At 39.3% G+C, this 20,130-nt stretch overlaps 1 protein-coding gene across 1 annotated transcript in view; it reads right to left on the bottom strand.

Annotated features, from left to right (window-relative positions):
• PCCA (propionyl CoA carboxylase, alpha polypeptide) overlaps positions 1 to 20,130 on the bottom strand; it is a 306,936-nt gene that overhangs the window by 279,875 nt on the left and 6,931 nt on the right. Inside the window, exons 2-4 of the mRNA XM_009892045.1 lie at positions 12,657 to 12,734; positions 9,148 to 9,195; positions 8,984 to 9,052 (exon numbers count right to left, since the gene is read on the bottom strand). Of these exons, the coding sequence (XP_009890347.1) occupies positions 8,984 to 9,052; positions 9,148 to 9,195; positions 12,657 to 12,734 (195 nt within the window). The remainder of the gene's footprint in view (positions 1 to 8,983; positions 9,053 to 9,147; positions 9,196 to 12,656; positions 12,735 to 20,130) is intronic.

Below are 20,130 nucleotides of genomic sequence, written 5' to 3'. Positions count from 1 at the left end.
CATGGTATAATTATCTTTTGGTCATGCTGACAGTGTTTAATTGCATAAAAGTTACTACATACAGCACTTTGCACCACCACTGCTGGAGAGGTCTAGAGATTAACATAAGCAAAATGTACTACAATGGGTGTACACCCACTTGTTTTTCTTGGGACAATTCACTAATAAGCACAGTAAGTTTGAGCCAGCATTATAGCAGCAAGAGCCATTGATCCAGAGCTGCCAATGACAGTATTTCAAATGGTGTCCTCAGCAAACACTTGATGCTTTAAAGGAAGGAGCTGCCTATTCTTCCCGTGCCACCCAGGAAAGAGAGGCAAGACTTCAGAACAAGGGAAGCTCAGTGACTTCAGCGCTGCTCAGCCTGTCACCTAGACTTCATGGTTGATCACTGAAGTGCCTGTACATCTCTCCAAACCCCAGAGCTCTGGGTACAGTGCCAGAGCCCTGAAGTCAGCAAGGCAACAGAAGTCAGTTTAATTGACAGCTGACCTACTCCCAACTCATCTTGCTTCCATACATGTATCCAGCATCTGTCAGGTGTTCCACCAAAATATTTCAGCATGCTAAATCAGTAGAAAAAATGTTAACCAACTTCACAAATAAGGTATCTGGTGTGTTCAGAGCACTGAAACCACTCAGCGCAAGGTCAGAAAAGTGCTACAGCAAGAAAGGGCCCAGAAGGGCAGTACCATGCAAGCAATTAGAGCAGTTTCAGTGCACATTAGCATTTAAGTTCAAAAAGGGATTGCACTTTTTTAATTAATCTCTCCATCATCCCCACTTAAAGCACATTTTTCTCCCACACACATCTGTCTTGAAGCACATGACCTGGATGTCTTCCAGGCAAAACTCCACCAAAAGATGCAGTCCAATGTCATGGTTTGGGCTGGGCTAGCCACTAAAACAAGCAAGCACATAAAACCACCACTAGCAGGCACCAAGTCCACCACACCAGACTGGAACCAGAGATGCCAAAAGGCAGGCAGCAAGGACACCATGTCCTTGAACACAGCATAAACTATTTGTTCCTGGTACTCTACATTACCTACCAATGTAAGCAGTCATCAGCACACACAGAACCACTGCTTCACTCTCTACAGCGCTGAGCGCCTGCACATTTAAGCCACCACTAACTTCTCTGCCTAGGCTTCCACATTTTCCTGCCCCAAGACAACAACCACCTCCCCCAAAATAAGATTTATCCCAATAAATGATTTTTAATCTATGCATTGATCCTTCAAATAAATCAGCTTGGTAATTAAACAACCCTCACCACAGAGGTGAAAAGATCTGGATTCAACTCTCTCTTCCTAATGCATACTTCCCACCTCCAAGGAAGCATCCCCAAGAGGCCTGCACCATAATGCTTTAAGCATTCTGCTCTACACCCTTCTTCTACTCAATGTTAGAGTTTGAACCAGAATCAAAACACAAGTGACATTTCAGCTTAGCCATCAAACTACACAAAAGAAGTCTGACCCACCCCAAAGGTCATATGTGCATTTCACATCATCCTATCACTGAATAAAATGCACAGCTAGTCTTTGGAAAACAGGCTGAAACTTTAGGACTCTAGAGCTCTGATGAGCCCCCCCAACTTTTAGAATTGCAGATCAAGCTTGCATTGCTCTTCATAGACAATGAAAAAATTGGCTGTTTCCTCATCAACAGCACCCTCCACCAATCCACTCAGCTTAGAAGCAATGATAAAATTTTAAAAAGAAAGCAGACGACGCTTGGCAGGCAAGATATAATTTTGAACAAAAGCACACTGCTTCGACAGAAGTATGAGTCTCCACATGATGACCATTACAGATGACCATTACTTACACCTCTTATGTTTTATACAACAGTTCAGTAGTTCACTTGATAAAGCAAGGGGACAGGATAGTAACATCACTTCCACCACCTCTTGTGAGGAACGCAACATGCTGTCTTGTTTTTGAAACAAAAGGTAAATACATTGAAAAAAGAATGGAACACCAACTGCAAACCTGACCCTGTTTACTTGGTGTGATCTGGGACATTCCTATTCTGCACACCTTGTAAACAGCACCATTTATGAAGAGTTAATTTCTCCAGACAGTACATGGAGGCAGAGTCCATTCTCTAGACAACATCCTGGGTATCATGTGTTTAAACAAGGCATTAAAATATTAGAGTTTCCTTTTCATATGAACTTGAACAGATCTCTTCCCAGGTTATTTGAGCACAAACTCCTGAAGTGCCATTGGGAGGCAATGAGCTGTAAAAAAAGACTGGATTTCTAATTTTGTAGCAGATGATAGAAGAAAACTTTGCATATTTTAAAGTAGTAAGCAGCAAAAAAAAAAGTGAGTAAATGAGTTTGGACAAACTTTAAGACCTCTGTATTTGTAAGTTACTTACAAGTAAGGAAGAGTCCTCCATTTTGGATAAACTTCCATTTTTCAATTTTTTTTTTTTTTTTTCAGATTAAAACTTAAAATGCCAAATTTCACCCACAATATTTATTTTTGCCAACTAAATTTCTTAAGAACAAAAGACCCTGACAGCATCCCATGAACCTACAGGGAAGTTTAGCAAAATTCAAAAAGTTTTTATTATTTCAGCCAAAAGCTCAACTTGTTCACCCAAAGTCATTCAGATCAATACAGACTTGGTATAGAAGCTTACAAGTTTAGTCAGCTTTGCAGTTTCCCTAAACCATATTCCCCCCAACTTCCTTCTGAAACACTGCCTCAGACTCCAAGATCAAAAAAAGAAATAGAGTTAGGAAAGGATTATAGATCTTCCATTTCTAGGTCATTTGATTTCCGCTCCCCCCCCCCCATTTTCCTTCACTCAGAAGACTACGGTTTCTGTGCATCAATAAAAGCATTTGCATGACTTTTGGGTTTATATTATCTAGAAGAACAAGATGATGATCTGCAAAAGCTAAAAACTTTAGAAATGTCTATGCTTAAGGCAATTTAATACACTAACACCTGAAGTCTTAAGTGACTGATAGAAAAAAAAAAAACCTATGTTAAAGGAGTATAACTGTCCACTACTCCGTAAAGTTTTAGTAGTTTACATTACTTTCCCATGGGATTTTTTCAGTTATTTATAGTTCATTGCTTCGTATGGCTATAGAATCCCTGCTGTGTTAAAAAATGCCAAATAAAATTATATCTCATTCACTGCTTTATGCTATACCTTCTTTTGTTCAGATCCAATTAGTGAAAGCTTGTTCTTCATTTATCATACTTTTAGCTGATTACATTAGGCATTACAATAGTTCTCTAGCTTTCCTTGACAATGTTTGCACCATCAGTGTTACATTTATGGTTGAGGAGGCTCTTTCATCTTAACTCTCTATTCCAATCAGTTCAGGGGGAAAAAGTACATATGATTACTCTCGTTCAGCTGAAACTCTTTGCTTGTTTTCTCATCCCAAAAATAATTCCACCAGATGTTTTAATTAGATTTCCAAATTCCATTGGTCCTTCCCCACTTTACCTATCCAAGTGTAAAGAATGTGTCTTGCAAGCTGAACTCTGAAGTTTAAAAAAAAAAATAAATCAGCATTTTGAACAGTATAGAATTTCTTTCCTCTGCTTTCCCCAAAATAACAGATGTAATAAAGAGTATTAGCCAGAATTTTAAAGACCCTAAAAAGCATCCATTATGACCTACTTTTCCCACCATACTCTGTACCACCAGAGCAACTGTATGCTCTACGGGGGTCTCAGAAGCCATTTTGTCAGGCTGTTTTCCCCAACCACAACAATGATTTTATTTCAGGACAGTTGTTAAAGCAACAACTTCTCTTCCACTGCATAAATAACTTTGGACATAATCTTTTCTCCCCAATTCACACCCCCTCCCACCTCCGCAAAGGTAAATGTAACCCAATCCCATTTAATACCATTTCCAGCTCCCTGTAGCTTTGCATTAATACACAAACACATAGAAGTCTCTGAAGTCACCCACCTCCTTTTAAGCTTTACTAGCATTTTGCTTCTTCAGGTAAGCTTTATATGGCTCCCAGTAGGTTGTTCAGTTTTTGCCATATTTTCACTTTATAGCAGTCTTTTCTGCTGCTTGCTGCTCATAACAGGGAAGTTTTAGTTTCTTGAAATGAAAATTCCTTTGTGCTGTTATAGTCTAGTCACCTTTCATTACTATGTAAAATTGGTATGTCAAAATTACTATTTCTCAAACGACATACAAGACATTTGCCATCATGTTCCACAGAAATTAAGCCTGAAGGACAAGAAAAAGTAATTTGTTTCATTGAAAGTCTATATTTCAGCTATTCCCACCACCTCCTTTCAGTACTGTAAATTCCACAAGCATTTCAGAGAATTTTAACACTAAAAAAAATGAAAGAAGAGTTGAATATTCAAAAAAAACCCAAAACACAAAATAAAGGTCTAGGATAAGATTATTCACTAATGAATCTTACAGTACTTTTATACAAAGACCAATGATTTTAAGACTATGTATACCATTTCCATCCAAACACCAGTGAAAATACCTGCCTGGGTCATTTATGCATATAACACTGGATGGGGAATAAACTAGAAGCTATCACAGAAGAACCTGAATTGCTACATACTTTGTGATTGTTTCCCCCCCTCTTTAAATACTTAGTGCGCACACTCAAACTCAGTTCAATTTCAGTTCTGTTTTCAGCCAATATGACAGAAAGGGAAGACAGATGTAACAGACTGGCTGGTTTGCCTTGCTTTTAAAGTTATTTGTAAAAGTGAACTAGGATCATCAGTATCAGACCACCCATATATCAGCAAGTAGCTACATAAGTAGTGTAATAAGGGGCTATTACTACATCTCAAAGGTTACTCTAAATTCTAAACAGAAAATTTACGTACTCCAACTAATGTTATTTCAAAACACTTTAATCAAAAATATTTTTGCAAGCTATCCCTACCTACTCCAGTCACTTAAAACGAGGTCCCGCTATTTTTAGTAAAGACAAACAGCTTTGGGATGGGCAACTAGTTCAACCACATACTTTTACATTTATTTCTGCCTTTGGTTCAATGACTATCATCATCAGGATAGCTGCCCATGATATTCATCGCCTTTGTGATAAAAGTCTTAAAGGAGTGAAGGATGTCTCGCTTAATCCTGCCGAGCACAAAATCAAAAAGGATATTCACAGCTTTTTTTACAGCATCCCACCACTGAGCAAACAGGTTTCTTCGAGCTACACGAGGACAGAGGTTCATGTGGCAGGTTGCATCAGCTCCCAGGTTTGATTTCAGAGTGTTTGAGATTTTGCTACCACTGGTACAACCAGGAAAGTAGCTGTTGATGGAACCTGAACAAAGTGAACATCACAGGACAAACATGGTTTGTTACTTTAATGGTAAGTAACACAGTCAAAGAATTTGGTATCTGGACTCATCTATCAAGATCATCCAAACTGGTAGTCACACACGTCCCTGCAACAGCCAGTTCATTCCCACAAACAATTAGTAACTGGAGGTAACTAACTCATTAAGACAGATTAAATTAGTTAAACTATTTCCTAGTGACAGCACCCAAGGCAGTGATTAAAGAATGTATAACCAACATATGTATTAGACCAAAAAACATAACTTAGACTTAATACCACTACTCTATTTGCAGGACACAGAACAGTGTTTCAAGTAGCCTTTCTCTCATTTTCCTTTAAACACTTGGACTTTCTTCAATGCATACAGCTAATGCTTAATCTTGTACAGATAGGTTTGATCAGTCTTTCAGTAAGGATAAAAAGAGCTAAGCAGATACTATTTCACCCTTACAGCATTTGTTAGAGCCTCATCTCCAGTCCATGAACTCAAAATGTCAGCATCTCATTTAACACACTTAATGTTATCTTTATTAACTGTTTGAGTATGTTAATGCATTTCTGAGATTTGAACGTGGATTTCTTATCTTTTATGAACTATTACAAATTAAAGACCTTATTTGAAGACAGCATTGTAGATTGAAGCAGAGTAGACATATTTTCAACTTCTTTGTAATGCACTATTTGTACCTCCTTCCCTAAGGTCATGAGTTGTACTTTTTCCCTGTCTTTTCCTGTACTTTTTCCATTCTTATTCTCTCATTATGTTCTTCAATCACCTTCTTTTTTTTAACTTACTACTTCCAGATTTTTTCATAGTCTCCAGCTCATAGCAGAATCCACACAACAACCAAAGCCATCCAGACACACTGGAGAAAAGACCAACTCATTTTCTCAAGTCTATTATGGACTGATAAATGAATATGTTTGGTTTTTTAAACAGCTTTTTTAGTCTATTTTCAGAATTAATTCATGCAGGTGAACAAGGCCGTGCAGTGATGCTAAACAGTGAATCCATTTATCCTAATAGCAGATACCATATACATAAGATGGAATACAAGTATCCATCAGCATGCTTCAGTTTTACCAGAAGGACCATAGATCATACAAAGTAGTTTGTATTCATATCCACTTAACCCTTGGCTTCCAAAAGAATTCAAATTTATCATGATGTCTGACACCCATCTATTAAGAATTCATTTCACAGTCCACTGAGCATCCACAAGCTACTATACTCTCCCAGTTATGGCTACCAGTTAAAATCCAAACCAAGTACACCCTTCATTCACCTCAAAGAAATAAATAATTACTTGGCATAGAAATCCAACCATAGGGCATTTGAACTGTCTGGGAAAATTCAGTTTTAGTACCTTGCTCTACCTACAGCCTATTTATATGAATTGAGATGGTCATGTAGGAATAGAACCACAGAAGGCCTCAGACAAAAGCACTGTCAAAGTCCAAAACTCCCAACAGTTCTCACCTTTCACTTAACTCTGAAAACACCTAAGTTCTAACTACTTTCACAGAATCTATCAACCATGCTTCAGTTTTCCATCACTGAGCAACCTGCCACCTATATTCACAAGTCCTGTCCTGCATAAAATACACATTTTTTTTTCCTGTTAGCTAGTCTGACACAGGGTTCTAGCTCCCTTCCAAATTTCAACAAACTATCCTGGGACACATAGGCAGCTGCCAGTCCTTTCTCCAGTAGCAGTTCTTGCAAGCAAGGAATAATATGATGCTATCTCTAGTCAACAAAGATATAACAGCAAGTGTAGTTATACTTGCATATCACAAAGAAAATTATCTTCCCTATTCCTGCTTTGAGTGACTTAAAATATTTCTAAAATAAAGAAGACACTACACTGAAAACGAGCAAGTAGCTAGACAAGTACCTTCCTTGTCTAGACAGCCATTTTACCACTTTCCTGCCATGCTGCTGAATATTCAGGGCATCTCAATATCCCCATCAAATGGAACAGCTCCAGTAGGCCTGTTCAGCACATCTGGTAGGAAAGGGCATTCCTCTGGGAAGTGGGAAGCAATGAGTTGGATTTACCAGGCACAGGAACAATTTCTACCAAATCCTATACCATCTCCTAAGATCTACTTTTCATTGCATTTTTTCATAGAATTGTTTAGGTTGGAAGAGACCTTTAAGACCGAGTCCAACCATTAGCCTAGCACTGCCAATACCACCACTAAACCATGTCCCTCTGCACCATGCTACACATCTTTTGAATACCTCCAGTGATGGTGACTCAACCACTTCCCTGGGCAGCCTGTTCCAATGCTTGATAATCCCATCAGCGAAGAAATTTTTTCCTAATATCCAATCTAAACCTCCCCTGGTGCAATTTGAGGCCGTTTCCTCTAGTCCTATCACCTGTTACTTGGGAGAAAAGACCAACCCCCACCTCACTACTGCCTCCTTTCAGGTAGTCGTAGAGCACAATAAGGTCTCCCCTCAGCCTCCTTTTCTCCAGACTAAACAACCCCAGCTCCCTCAGCTGCTCCTCATAAGGCTTCTTCTCCAAACCCTTCACTAGCTTCGTTGCCCTTCCTTGGACACGTTCAAGCACCTCAATGTTCCTCCTGTAGTGACAGACCCAAAACTGAACACAGTACTTGAGGTGCAGCCTCACCAGTAGCAAGTACAGGGGAACAATCACTTCCATAGTCTTGGTGGCCACACTATTCCTGATACAGGCCAGATTGCTATTGGCCTTCTTGGCCACCTGTGCACACTGGTGGCTCGTTTTCATCCAGCAGTCAACCAACACCCCCAGGTCTTTTTTCCTCTGGGCAGCTTTCCAGACACTCTTCCCCAAGCCTGGAGCACTACATGGGGTTGTTGTGATCCAAGTGCAAGACCTGGCACTTGGCCTTGCTGAACTTCATACCATTGGCCTCAGCCCATCAAACTAATCTGTCCAGAACCCTCTGTAGAGCCATCCTACCCTCAAGCAGATCAACACTCCCACCCAGCTTAGTGTCATTTGCAAGCTTACTGATGGTACACTCAATGCCCTCATCCAGATCATTGCTAGAGATGTTAAACAGAACTGGCCCCAATACTGAGCCCTAGGGAACACCACTTGTGACTAGCCGCCAACTGGATTTAACTCGATTCACCACAACTCTTCAGGCCTTGGCCATCCAGCCAGTTTTTTACCTGAAGAGTACACCCATCGAAGCCATGAGCAGCCAATTCCTCCAGAAAAATGATGTGGGAAACTGTGTAAAAGGCTTTACTAAAGTCTAGTTAGACAACATCCACAGCCTTTCCCTCATCCACTATCATTTTGTGTACATTAGCAAAACAAAATTTAGGTTTCACTGCCACTCTTACCCTTGGTGCCCATATCTATCAGGTGTTACTGTCTAGCTTAATCCAGGGAAAGAGCAAGGTAACATTTACACAAGCAAAACACAGAAAAGTTCACGCAAGACATGCTAAATACTTGTGCAATCCTCCTTCCCCCTTGCTATCTCCCTCCTTTCAAGCACATGGAGGAAAAGGACATATATAAAGATACTGCAGAATTGCCAACATGTCCACCATGGTAACCAACAACTCTGCACAACAGTTGCAAGTCTTGTTGAATTACTAAGTATCCCATCTACCATTTGAATTCAAGTAGTACTTACAGCATTGGCATCGACATCACTGTGTATTGCAACTGTTTTAATCCCCATCTTCTTACATGTTTTGATGACCTACCATACAAGAAGTGACAATTATCAATATTTAAAATACCAGTAGTTTAATAATTAACTACAAAAAGAAAAAACTTAAAAGATTACATACTTACTCGGCATGCAATCTCTCCTCTGTTGGCAATAAGGAGTTTTTCAAAAGTCTGAAAAGAACAATAAGGATCCTGAGATGAACAAAACACAAGTTTTTCCCCCCTCCAGAAACACACATTCTTTTATCTTCCACTTCAACCCCGGTTCACCCATGAGCTTGTAACTCTGAGATCACCTACTTTTAAAAGTGTTCTGCTGATTTAAAAGTGATATAAATGTATGCTATCCTAGATCTACTAGCACATATACAGGTTCAGAAGAAAAAGCTGTTGACTATTCACGCTAGCATTCCCTGGATCTCCTTATCACACATTGTGCAGAAACTACAATTCTACAGGGGCTCTAGGAGACAGCCAAGTCCAGGGAAGAGACATTCATAAGCACTGCCAAACATACACCAACAAGCATGCCTAACTCACATGTTTTTTAATGCATAGAAGATATTCAAAGAAGGCATACTTACCATATTTCCCTGGTCTCTTTTTAAAACTACACAAAGGGAAGGACTCCACAGATCATATTTTAAGATCTGCTAGACACAGAGCAAATGCCCATGCTGACGTTACCATCCTCCTGTTCAAAGTTACCATCACTGTTATACCCATGAAAGCTCCCAAACCTGCTGTGGGAAAGCGTCTATATAAAACCTAAACCTAGCTGATTTTACCTCTACTAGGAGAATGCTGGAAGGTACCTGTGGTCAGTGTCTCTAACCAGTAGAGATGACCTGGAATACAATACTCATCTGTCATGGGAGACCTTTAAAAGGCATTCCACTCATAAGGAGAAGAGGTATGGGCATGAAGGTTAAGAGAGAAACGTTAAGAGAGAAACATTTCCACCCTGTACAGGCATGCTTGGCAAGTTATACCAGCCTGGCCCCTCCTTGTAGCTGAGCCTGGCAAAATCCTGCATTGCCATGACACTGTTACACACTCAATATTAAGTAGCAACAGAACAGAAGATCAAACTTAGTACATCCCTGAAATTCACTGTCACCTTTCACAGTGGAGTGCACTTAATGCTGTAAATATACCTTCAATACTCCTATCATGCCTGTAAGAAGGGGATAACAAGCTGTAGAAAGTCAGTAAGCCTTACACCCTAGACAAAAGCTTCCCATTAAGAAAGAGTGGTGGAGGAGCAGAGTCGCTCAGCATAAGAGTCTCATTGCTGGGAGTAAGGGTTATTGCTGTCACTGGCCTTGCTTCTAAATATACAGGTCCACTTTGATACTGCACCTGCTTGGTTATAAATGCAGGCTGCCACCGAAAGGGACAATCTTGCTTTATACTTACCCCCACTGCTTTCCATGCATTAGACCTAGCGGGGATGCAGCTTCAGGACACATCAGTTCAACACACTAATCGAACAGTCCTACTCTGCCTCCCACGCTCCAAATCAAAAAACAGGATAGGGAACCAGCAGGACTCTCCCCTTCAGGGGCAGCCTGCAGTTATACCAGATTAGGTTTATCAAACTATACCCCAAGACATTCAGTAGCTATTCTCCCGCCCCTATACCAAACAGCTGTTTTTCATACAGACTGGGGGGAGAGGAAGTATTGCCACTGCAAGAATGAAACTCTTTGTTACCACCACAGTCAATTAGTTAATTCGGGCAGGGGAAGGCAGATGTAAGAGGAGAGGAAGGAACACAGCAAAACCCCAACAGGAAAGGCTACAGACAGACTAGGGTATATATTGTTTGCTCCCCCACTCCAAACAGGCACACTCAAGGTGCCCTTGACCAAATTTACTTTTTCAAAGTCAGGGCTGAGCTGGCATCACATGACCAGCCTAAAAATACTACCATGTGAAAACAACATACAGAAATTAAGTGATAAAACCTTCCAGGTACAACTGCAGCAAACTTATATGGTAAATTCAGCCAGATCTGCTGAGAAATGCATACCACTGCCTAGTATGCAGGCACACCCACACCCCACTCAAAAGACAGATCTTAAACATCCTTAAGCAAATTTAATTATCAGAGGTACAAATACTGTAAGAACAAGACGGGAGTTAGCAATTTGTTTAGAGGACTTTTTTAGCTGGGAACCTCGTTTAAAACCCAGTGAAGAAACCGAAAGTTTTCCAACATGCTCACATAAATTGTTCATGAATCTAAATTTCAGTATTCAAAGTACCTGAAGCTTTTTAGGCATACAGACCTGAGGATAAATAAAAAAGCTCCCAAATACTTGGCATTGAAAAGTTTAGCGACTCAAATATATATGAAGAACTATGCTGATGAAGTTGTTTTATTAATCAAGTATGGTCACATTGCAATACAATACTCTCAGTATCAAGATGTTGAGAATATTTGACATTCATTTTAATTTTCTTAATTTTCTAATTCTGCAATAAAGACACTACCAGGAAGAGACTGGATTCTTCCTCCTGCTGTTAAACACAAGTCTCAAGTCCAGCACATAAAAAAAAGAAATCACATGCTACTTTGAAGTTACATGCAGCATTTCTGTAAGTGACTTCAACTAATTAGCTTAAAAAGGTTTCATATGAAAGCCTTGTCATTACAAAGACAGCAGAAGGGGCCCCGAATGTAAAAAGTAGAAAAGCTTAAACTATCTGTAGTAGCCCCCAGTGGGAATGACATAGCTCCTAGTTAAGAGAAACCAAACACCCAGTTACATTGTCTAAACACAACTACGCCTTTAGAAAAGGAAGGGGATCTTGATTAAGCAAGAATCTTAATAATACATATTTCTTCAGAAGACTTCTTTTTAAGCCATAGTTCTAGGAACATACTGTTTTCCCCTGGGTTCTGATATTGGTTCACTCCTGGTTAATTGCTTCTACACTGGTATATAAAGGCAAGCCTATGAATCCTGATTTGTCAGCACTCTTGCCCTTCAATACTAGCATACCTTCAGCCACATTATTTTTCCAAGTGTGTTACTTTAGAGGCCATGCCAAGTCTATCTCCCATAAGAAAACTTTTTCTTGGCTCGTAACTGTAAATTCAGATTGCTACTGCACAAGTCCCAAGACGAGGATTTACTATTCTCTGCAGGCCTTAAAGGCCCATCTTTTTCCAAGCTTTAAAGTTCCCACCCCCGTGTCAGATCATCTAACAATCATGCTGCCACTATTGCATACTTTTATTTCTATGAAAAGCTTTTGGCTAGTCTAGCTCCCAGATGTTTTAACAGGCCTATACCTCCCACATCATGCAAAATATTAATAGTTGTTTCATAATTGTAACGTGTTCTGGCCAGTATGTAACTTTCCCAAGCTCACAATCACCTATCCAACCTTTTAAGGTATGCACTTGAAGCAGTGTCCAATCTTGACACGTATTCCGCAAAAGCAACTTCCTCTTTGGTTTAGAAAAAGGAAGAAAAACATGCCATTAAACCAGTGACTGTACATGGGTTATACTAGAACTACCACTGTTAGTAGCAGCACAGGGGAAAGGACAGCTCGAAAAGCCAAATGTCAGTGGTACAGTAAAATGTTAAAGAGAAAACACACACCATACTGCTTACCTTTTCATTTGGATCATACACAGACGAATACAGTTTATGTGAAGTTACAAGGCACCACCTTGAACACAGTGTTTCACCCTAAGGAAGAAAGAGGGAGTTACATGTTTTTGTCTTGCTACAGTATTCCAGTAAGACAAAAACAGTTCATATACTGACATCTTGAGGAAACTCTTCCATGTCCTTCTATTCCCCCACCAAGTAAATGAGAGCTTAGAAAGATCTGCCCTCCCCCAAGGACACACCCAACAAACAGTAACCAAAAACAATTCAGAAGCTCTAGACACAAAGTCATTAGCTTAGGTATAAATCATTTTTCATAAACTCTCCCCTACACCATCTTCTTTCCTGCTTGTTCCAAGAAATCCCTACCAAGATCTCCGAAGAGCATGTATGTGCCTGTACACACCGGCAATGAGGAGAGCCCTTCACTGCTAGGGAGCTGTTAGGAATAGAGCAGGTAATGGACTGGGCCAGCATGGAGAGCAAAAGTAGAACAGACTTTAGATGCTTGTTCAGTTCCCAGTCTTCCCTACCACAACCCCTGACAGTGATCTGAGGAAGAGAGGACTTTTTCTCCAAGACCTCTGCCCTGAACCATCTTCTACAAAGACAGCTTCTATAGTTTAACAATTTTGCATATGTCAGGAAAAGCAGCATACATGTGCTATTTCAAAGAGAACAGGATAGATGATACAACAGATTTGCAAGTGTATCAAGAAGGAGATTCAGACGTGTATTTCTCAAGCAAGTCAATTTACAACATAATGGCAGTTACAGTTAACCATAAACAAAAACAGTCAGACAGATAAATGATCCTACACCAAAGTTGCATCAATACAGACAGCTCTGTCAGAGCTACACTTGCTCACCTGGCTGGAACAAGACTGTAAAAAGCCTTAATACGGAATATTTTCTAGTAGGAAGCACAAAACAGCAATGACTGGACAACTGCCAGAACTGAGAACCAGTGAATTCTGTCTGAAAGGATTGTTTTCAGAAGTTGCAGAAATCTAAGTAGAAAGTAAAGGCTCTCCTGTGAGAAGATTAAAAAAAAAAATGAAGACAGACTACACTAGAAGGGCAACCAAAAAAAAATAAGGAAGTATACATCCATATAAACAGGTTAATTGAAGAATTCAGCTGCCCCTTCAACAGTAGTAAACATAGAATTTTATCAATTTTTCAATTATCCTCAGTTTACTGTAAGCTCATACTGACTCTGAAGTACCAGTGGCTGGCAGTACCTGGAATGAGAACATTGCCTACGCAGCCCTCTAGCCTGATCTAATTTGATTATAGTTTTCATGTTGCATCACAGAAAGCAGCAACCAGCCCAGGATTGAGAGGTGCATCACATTTATAACTCAGCTGATACTATATAATCTTATAAAGTAAAAGCTACGCATTTCAGTACAAGTCCTGTAATACAAAACTAAAGGAAGCCTTAGAGCACACCACCTCATGCCAGCTCAGACCAAGCTTCCTGAGTAGAAAGCTGCTACAGCTTCACAAACCATTTAGAAGCCAGTCACTAGTGGCAGGTATAGCATATACTGTCCCAGGTAATCCAGATTATCTGAATTATTCCAGAACTAAAAAGTCAGTGGAAAGCAACTGTCCCACCCTGTTTCACATGCTGGGTTCCCTCCAACTGAGTATTTTGGTTTGGGGTGGTTTTTTTTTTCCTTCTTGTCATTTTTTCACTTCACTCTCCAAAAATACAATCCAGAATAACAACCTGAAATGCAAGTTATCTGATTTGCTAGAATTAAAACCATCAGATGTTTGGATTTCTTTTTTTCGCAGAGTTATATTATTCTTCCTCTGAGGATGTGACCACACAAGCTGTTTCAGGTATTAACGAGGGAAGATACAGTTAAGCACTGAATTCTGCCAGCTACTACCACTCTTACCAGCTGGTCACTATTCCATGTCTACAGCAGGACTGTTACAACTTCAGTGACTGTATTGTGATCTGGATCCCGTTGGAGGGAGCAGCAAGGATGGCTATAGCAGAAGCAGAGTATACCCTCCTGCTCTAGAGTACGTGCAATTAAGCCAATTGAGTCCCTCTCCTCTCAAACACTATTGACAGAAGTCCTTGTGGGACCATAAATAATCTGAAGAAGGTCATATAGGACACACCAAAAAAAACTTCACCAAGTTAATATTATTCATTGAAGAAAGTGCTTGTTAAGGGTCAGTGGGGCTAATCTAAATACTTGCAGTTAGCTGGGCGGAGGGGGAAGGTGGAAAAACTTCTGAACTTTCTTGTAAACACCTTTTACACAAAGCTAGTTTTGAATGCATATGAGAAACCAGAAAAGTTGTGCCACAGATGGAAACTGGAAAGAAAGGCTATGATGGGAAAATTAGTCAGCATTAAGTTTCAGAATCTTAGCCATGTGCTGTCTTGAAAAAAGCCCCATTCAAGCTTTTTATACGGAAAGAGTAAAGTTACCAAGCAATTAAAAAACTGGAAAAGCATTAAACCACACTCAGCTGTTTTTACACTACAGAATTGGACAGATTTCACATAAAAATTTTGTAATAGTCTAACCTAATTAGGCATCTATGTTTAAAAACTTAACTACCTCCTCCCACACGCACTAGAATCACTTAGAGAACCAGGTTCAGCCCTGAATTGAATACATGTGGGATAAATTCCTAAAACAAATCAAGCATATTGCTCAACTCAGATGTGAAATTCCAACTCTAATTCAGTTTTGGAAAAAAATGGGTTGTGGGGTTTTGTATGTATCTGTACCAATATACACTAAGGTTTAAGAGCTTACTTAATCTAGAATCCACTTCAAGAAAAGTTTCTTTAGCAGTCTGCTCCCAGCCAGTATACGCAATTGAAAAAGCACTTAAAAATAAACAGACATTTTTAAATAATGCATGACTAGGGCCACAATGGAACACTGCTAGTCAACAGCTACACAGGTGTCACCTACCCCTGGGATCCCAAGCTCCTTCTATAGGTAGGTTCATTAAAAGCTAAACCAAAACCATTAAAAGCTAAACTCTCAAACCACCAACCCAGCCAAGCCAATCTAACCCTCAAGCTAGATTCTTAATTGACTGATTCCACACACCCCCCAACAAAAAAAAAAAACACAAAAAAACAAAAAACACATGCCCTAGGTATTACACCTTACATAAAAGTTTCCTCAGAACAGACCACAGAAAACTCAGTTTGACCTAATGACTTTTTTGTATCTTGCAGAACCAGGAAAGGGTAGTAGAGTCATCAGGTATAACCTATTTTTGTCATGACTTGTTACTTCAATTTGATAAAGCTTTTGACTCTGGAAAGCCCAAGAACACAGACTATTCACTCACAAGAGCTCAAGTCCGGACTTCTGAGTTTGGCTTGGAATTTCCCACCTCTACTGAAACCTCAAAAACAGACGGTGTTAGTACTGTATTTTGGAAAAGCATCCTGTTTTATCTATTAATTGCACAATAGCCAAACTGAGCTCACACCTGAATAGCTGTAACAGTTATAAAATAGCTTTATAAATCAAACTACACAGTTAAGTTGTAGAATGGTACACTTACACACACACACCTTTGAGGCCTAGCAGAGAACCTGCCTCCCAGGGACCCAATGCAACCCTAGGAAAACTCTTTGGGTGGTTTAAGGACACAGCACACAACGGCAAAATAGAAAACTAACTTGTTATTTAGAGATGGCTTACATGTGTTTTTAAAGGTTTATGTGTCTGTCACTGCGGAAAGAAATTTCCCAGCCATACTGGTCATCTTGTAAATAACTCATTGATACTGAGTTTTCCAGGCAGAAAAAGGACTCAGTGTTTAAGTGGAGATGCAGAGTTCCAGATTTCGGGCAGGAAAAGCATCATATACCAACATTTGCTTTAAGAAGTCTAATGTGAGAAGGAATGTATATTTTAGCATTACTACAAAATACAGTAAGTAATGCCCAGTAGTAACAGCTAGAATTTATGGCTAGTGAAAAATAAGTATGCTACTCTATCTCTTCCTTCTGTCCTTCACTAGCAATCCTAAGATTTTTGCCTCTACACTTTGAGATTCAAGTTTAAGACACCATGAGAATAATTTGCAGTGCATTTCCTAGTAGTTCCAAGCATTTCTGAGTAATTATAAACATGAAAGTGTATTTTTTCTATATTTTGATTATACAGGAACTTTAGATGTCTGCAGGAATTTTAATCTATAAGGCTGAAAATGCACCTGTACATTTGTACATTACTGTATAAATCTTGTAAACAGAAAAGCAAATATAATGCCTCTAGGCTTATTTTTTCCTCTAATGAAGTATTTTCCCTTCCCTTGTATTCTCTCAGAGTGCTGAACAGCCAAGCACTTGCAACTGTGCAGATCCTCCTGAAGCCAACTGCGAACAAAGATGTAGTACAAGGTTCTGTAAGGTACACTGCACTATACATAACAGTTCTTTCACTCTTACCAGATTTAAGAACCACTGGCAATTCTAAGAGGAAGAAGAGAAAAATCCAATTTTCCACATTTGCCAGCACAGCACACAAATGACAAACAAGGGAACGCCCATACACCTAAGGCTACATTTTTAACACTAAATTTCTATGCCCAAGTACCTTCTCCCTTCTGCCAGTCCCAAAAGTTTGCATAGTCACATAGTAAACCAGACCAGGGAATACATCCAGATGAGAAAATACTCAACAAGGAGTGGGAAAAACGTATTCTCAGCCAGATTTGAGTCCAGCTTATCCACTTAGATATTCAAGCAGCAGAGCTGGCACCAGTTGGACAGACAGGAGCTCAAAAGGAACAGCCTGTGATCAAGACCTAGCAGCTGCAGAAAGTTGGAACAGTTTGTCACAGCAGCAGGTTAAACAGCTCCAGCAAGGCTAGCGCCTGTGAAATAGATCACAGCACTGTAACTCTCATGCAGGAACCACAAAAAATGGACAGACAAAAAAACGAAGAAAATTAAAACACACAAATAGTGCTTCAAAACAAAACTTCATTTTTTTTTCACTCAATGTAAACTTCGATGAACTTCTAACTTTTTCTTCCAGAACTAAGATTTTTGCATAGTAGACAGCACAGCATGCTTTGCCTACAGAATACAAACAGCTGCCCCTGGGACCAAGAAGAGAATCAGAGATCTCTACCTTTGGTCCGCTTGTCAAGACTAAAACCTCTAGTTTACATACTGGAAGCAATCACTGAACTCCAGAAATTTAGGGCTACATTCCTCTCCCCAGATTGGTTACCATTTTAACTCCCTTCCCTAATAGCAGATGATAGCAATCTTCCTATCCCGTCAACCTAATGCTTCTGTGCTTATAAACAAGGGGAAAACCACATTTCCCTGAAATAACAGCATGCCAAAAATCACATCACAGAAGAGCGCAAGAAGCTGCCACTGTACAGATAACTTCGATGACTTAAAACAGTGGTTGCATAGGTAATAACTTACGAGGCCACAGATGACAGAGAAACTTCCCACGCATTTCATTCAAAACTGATCTACATTGATAAAATCCGTATCAGTTTACTCTTGATTTCATGATGTATAGCATTTTTAACTTTCTTCTACATTACTTTAGACAGTCGGACAGTTTAGACAGAAGAGTTACAAAAATTAAGTATCAAAAGCCATCTCATCCTTGTTCTGTAACTACAGCCTTCTTTCAACATCAGATTTTCTCCCAGCTCCAGAAGTGCAAAGCACTCAAAATGAAACTTTGGTTATATTCTGAACAGAACCAGTTCTGCATAAAAGCTAAATATAAGTGCTAAGCATTAGATTAGAAACACATTAGTCGAATGCCCAGCTCAGTGTTTTTCCACTGTCCTTTCTCAGGTCCTTTATTGGTTTCCACATGAGATGGCCAAAAGAAGTTAAGGACAATTGACTAGCTAGTAGCCCTTGCAAAAAATGTAAGAGCTCCAATCATATTAGTTGGAAGATATCAATTATATTATTTGGCTATGTTAGCAAAATATAAAAAATATATGAAAGTAATTACCATGCAAGTTTGTTTGATTAAACCTTTTCCAATATACTGATGTCTTGAAGGTGACTCTGATACACAGCTATTAAGGGTTAAAAATCACTTCAATTACTTAAGTCACAAGTGCTCTTAGGTAGCTATAAAAAAATATTTTGTTCTACTAAAGTGTCACCAATGTACCATTTCTATGTTTACACTGACACGGTCAGACCACAGCCTTGAGATGTTAGAAGGAAGGAGATAAAGTAGGCCTTTCAGAGGGAGGCTCCAAAGGACTGACATCTAAGTCTCAGCACTATTTAGTGGGAAGAGCAGAAGCCTTCCACATCTATATGTGCATACATGTATATATATGTATACACATACATATATATAGAGACACATACATGTGCATATGGCTACCAAAAATAAAATCTTCAAGCAGCACGAACCCTCTGCTAATTCCAAATCACTCGATCCAATAATTTTCAAACTTCTCTTTTCTGCACTTTTCAAGAAGCTTGTCTCACATACACCTTCACAGCAAAACTGGTTTGCTATGCATATTTCCTGAGGAAAAAAAGCTTGGATAAAGCACACGCTTTTTTCCCCTTTCATCCCTTCTCAAAATGTCCTGGCCACATAAACCACCTCTTTTACATGATCCCTGAAGACATGTGAGGAGTTATTTACAGTATTGTTATGGGGTTACATTTCTAGAAAGAAAATAATCCCACACCCTCAGGGGTACACACAGCAAAAGTCTTCTGAAAGTTGATCCTCTTTTCTCCACTGGAACTTGCAGACCTCCACACATATTTTCCTTTTCAGGAAAAAAAAAAAAATTGTAAGTTCTTCCTATTGTAAGCAATTAGAGGTATTTTGTACCATTTTTCCCATATATAAACTATTTATAGTGTCATTCAACTGTTACACAACACTGCATGATAATGCTGCTTGTTCTTATTCTAAATGATCTCCTCTTTCATTTGATGTAACCTGTAGAAGTAATAGAGAAGAAAACACAACTGCCTCAATGAAGCTACTCCATAGTCTAAGGAATAAGGCTTTCTATAAGTTTAAAGTCTTCACTAAAAACATCAGTATAGTTCAGCAATGAGTTTATTGCATTTTCATGAAAAGCAAGGAAAATACAAAAGACACTGCAAAGCTTTAAGTGACAGCTAAAAGATCCATAACTCTCTGGATTAAAGGGAGGAGGGGGAAGAGACAACACGATTTCACAAAGCAGTAGCTGTTTCCTATGAGCTAAGATTTTACTACTAAAAATAGCACAGAAATACACTCTTTACAGCATATAACATGCTAGTCAAATTACACTCTACCCCCGAGTTTTACGAAGCTCCTGTTTAACAGGAGAAGAGGACAGAAACAGGGAGTAGCACATAACCCTCTCCAGCAGCAGAAAACTAAGTTAAAATGAAAAAAAAAAAAAAAAAAAAAAAAAAAAACAACACCAAAAAAAAACACCCCCCCCAACCAAC

The sequence above is a fragment of the Charadrius vociferus genome, unplaced genomic scaffold (assembly GCF_000708025.1).
Source record: "Charadrius vociferus isolate BGI_N301 unplaced genomic scaffold, ASM70802v2 scaffold110, whole genome shotgun sequence".
In the NCBI taxonomy this organism is placed as follows: domain Eukaryota; kingdom Metazoa; phylum Chordata; class Aves; order Charadriiformes; family Charadriidae; genus Charadrius; species Charadrius vociferus.
This window is presented reverse-complemented; position numbering and strand designations above follow the sequence as displayed.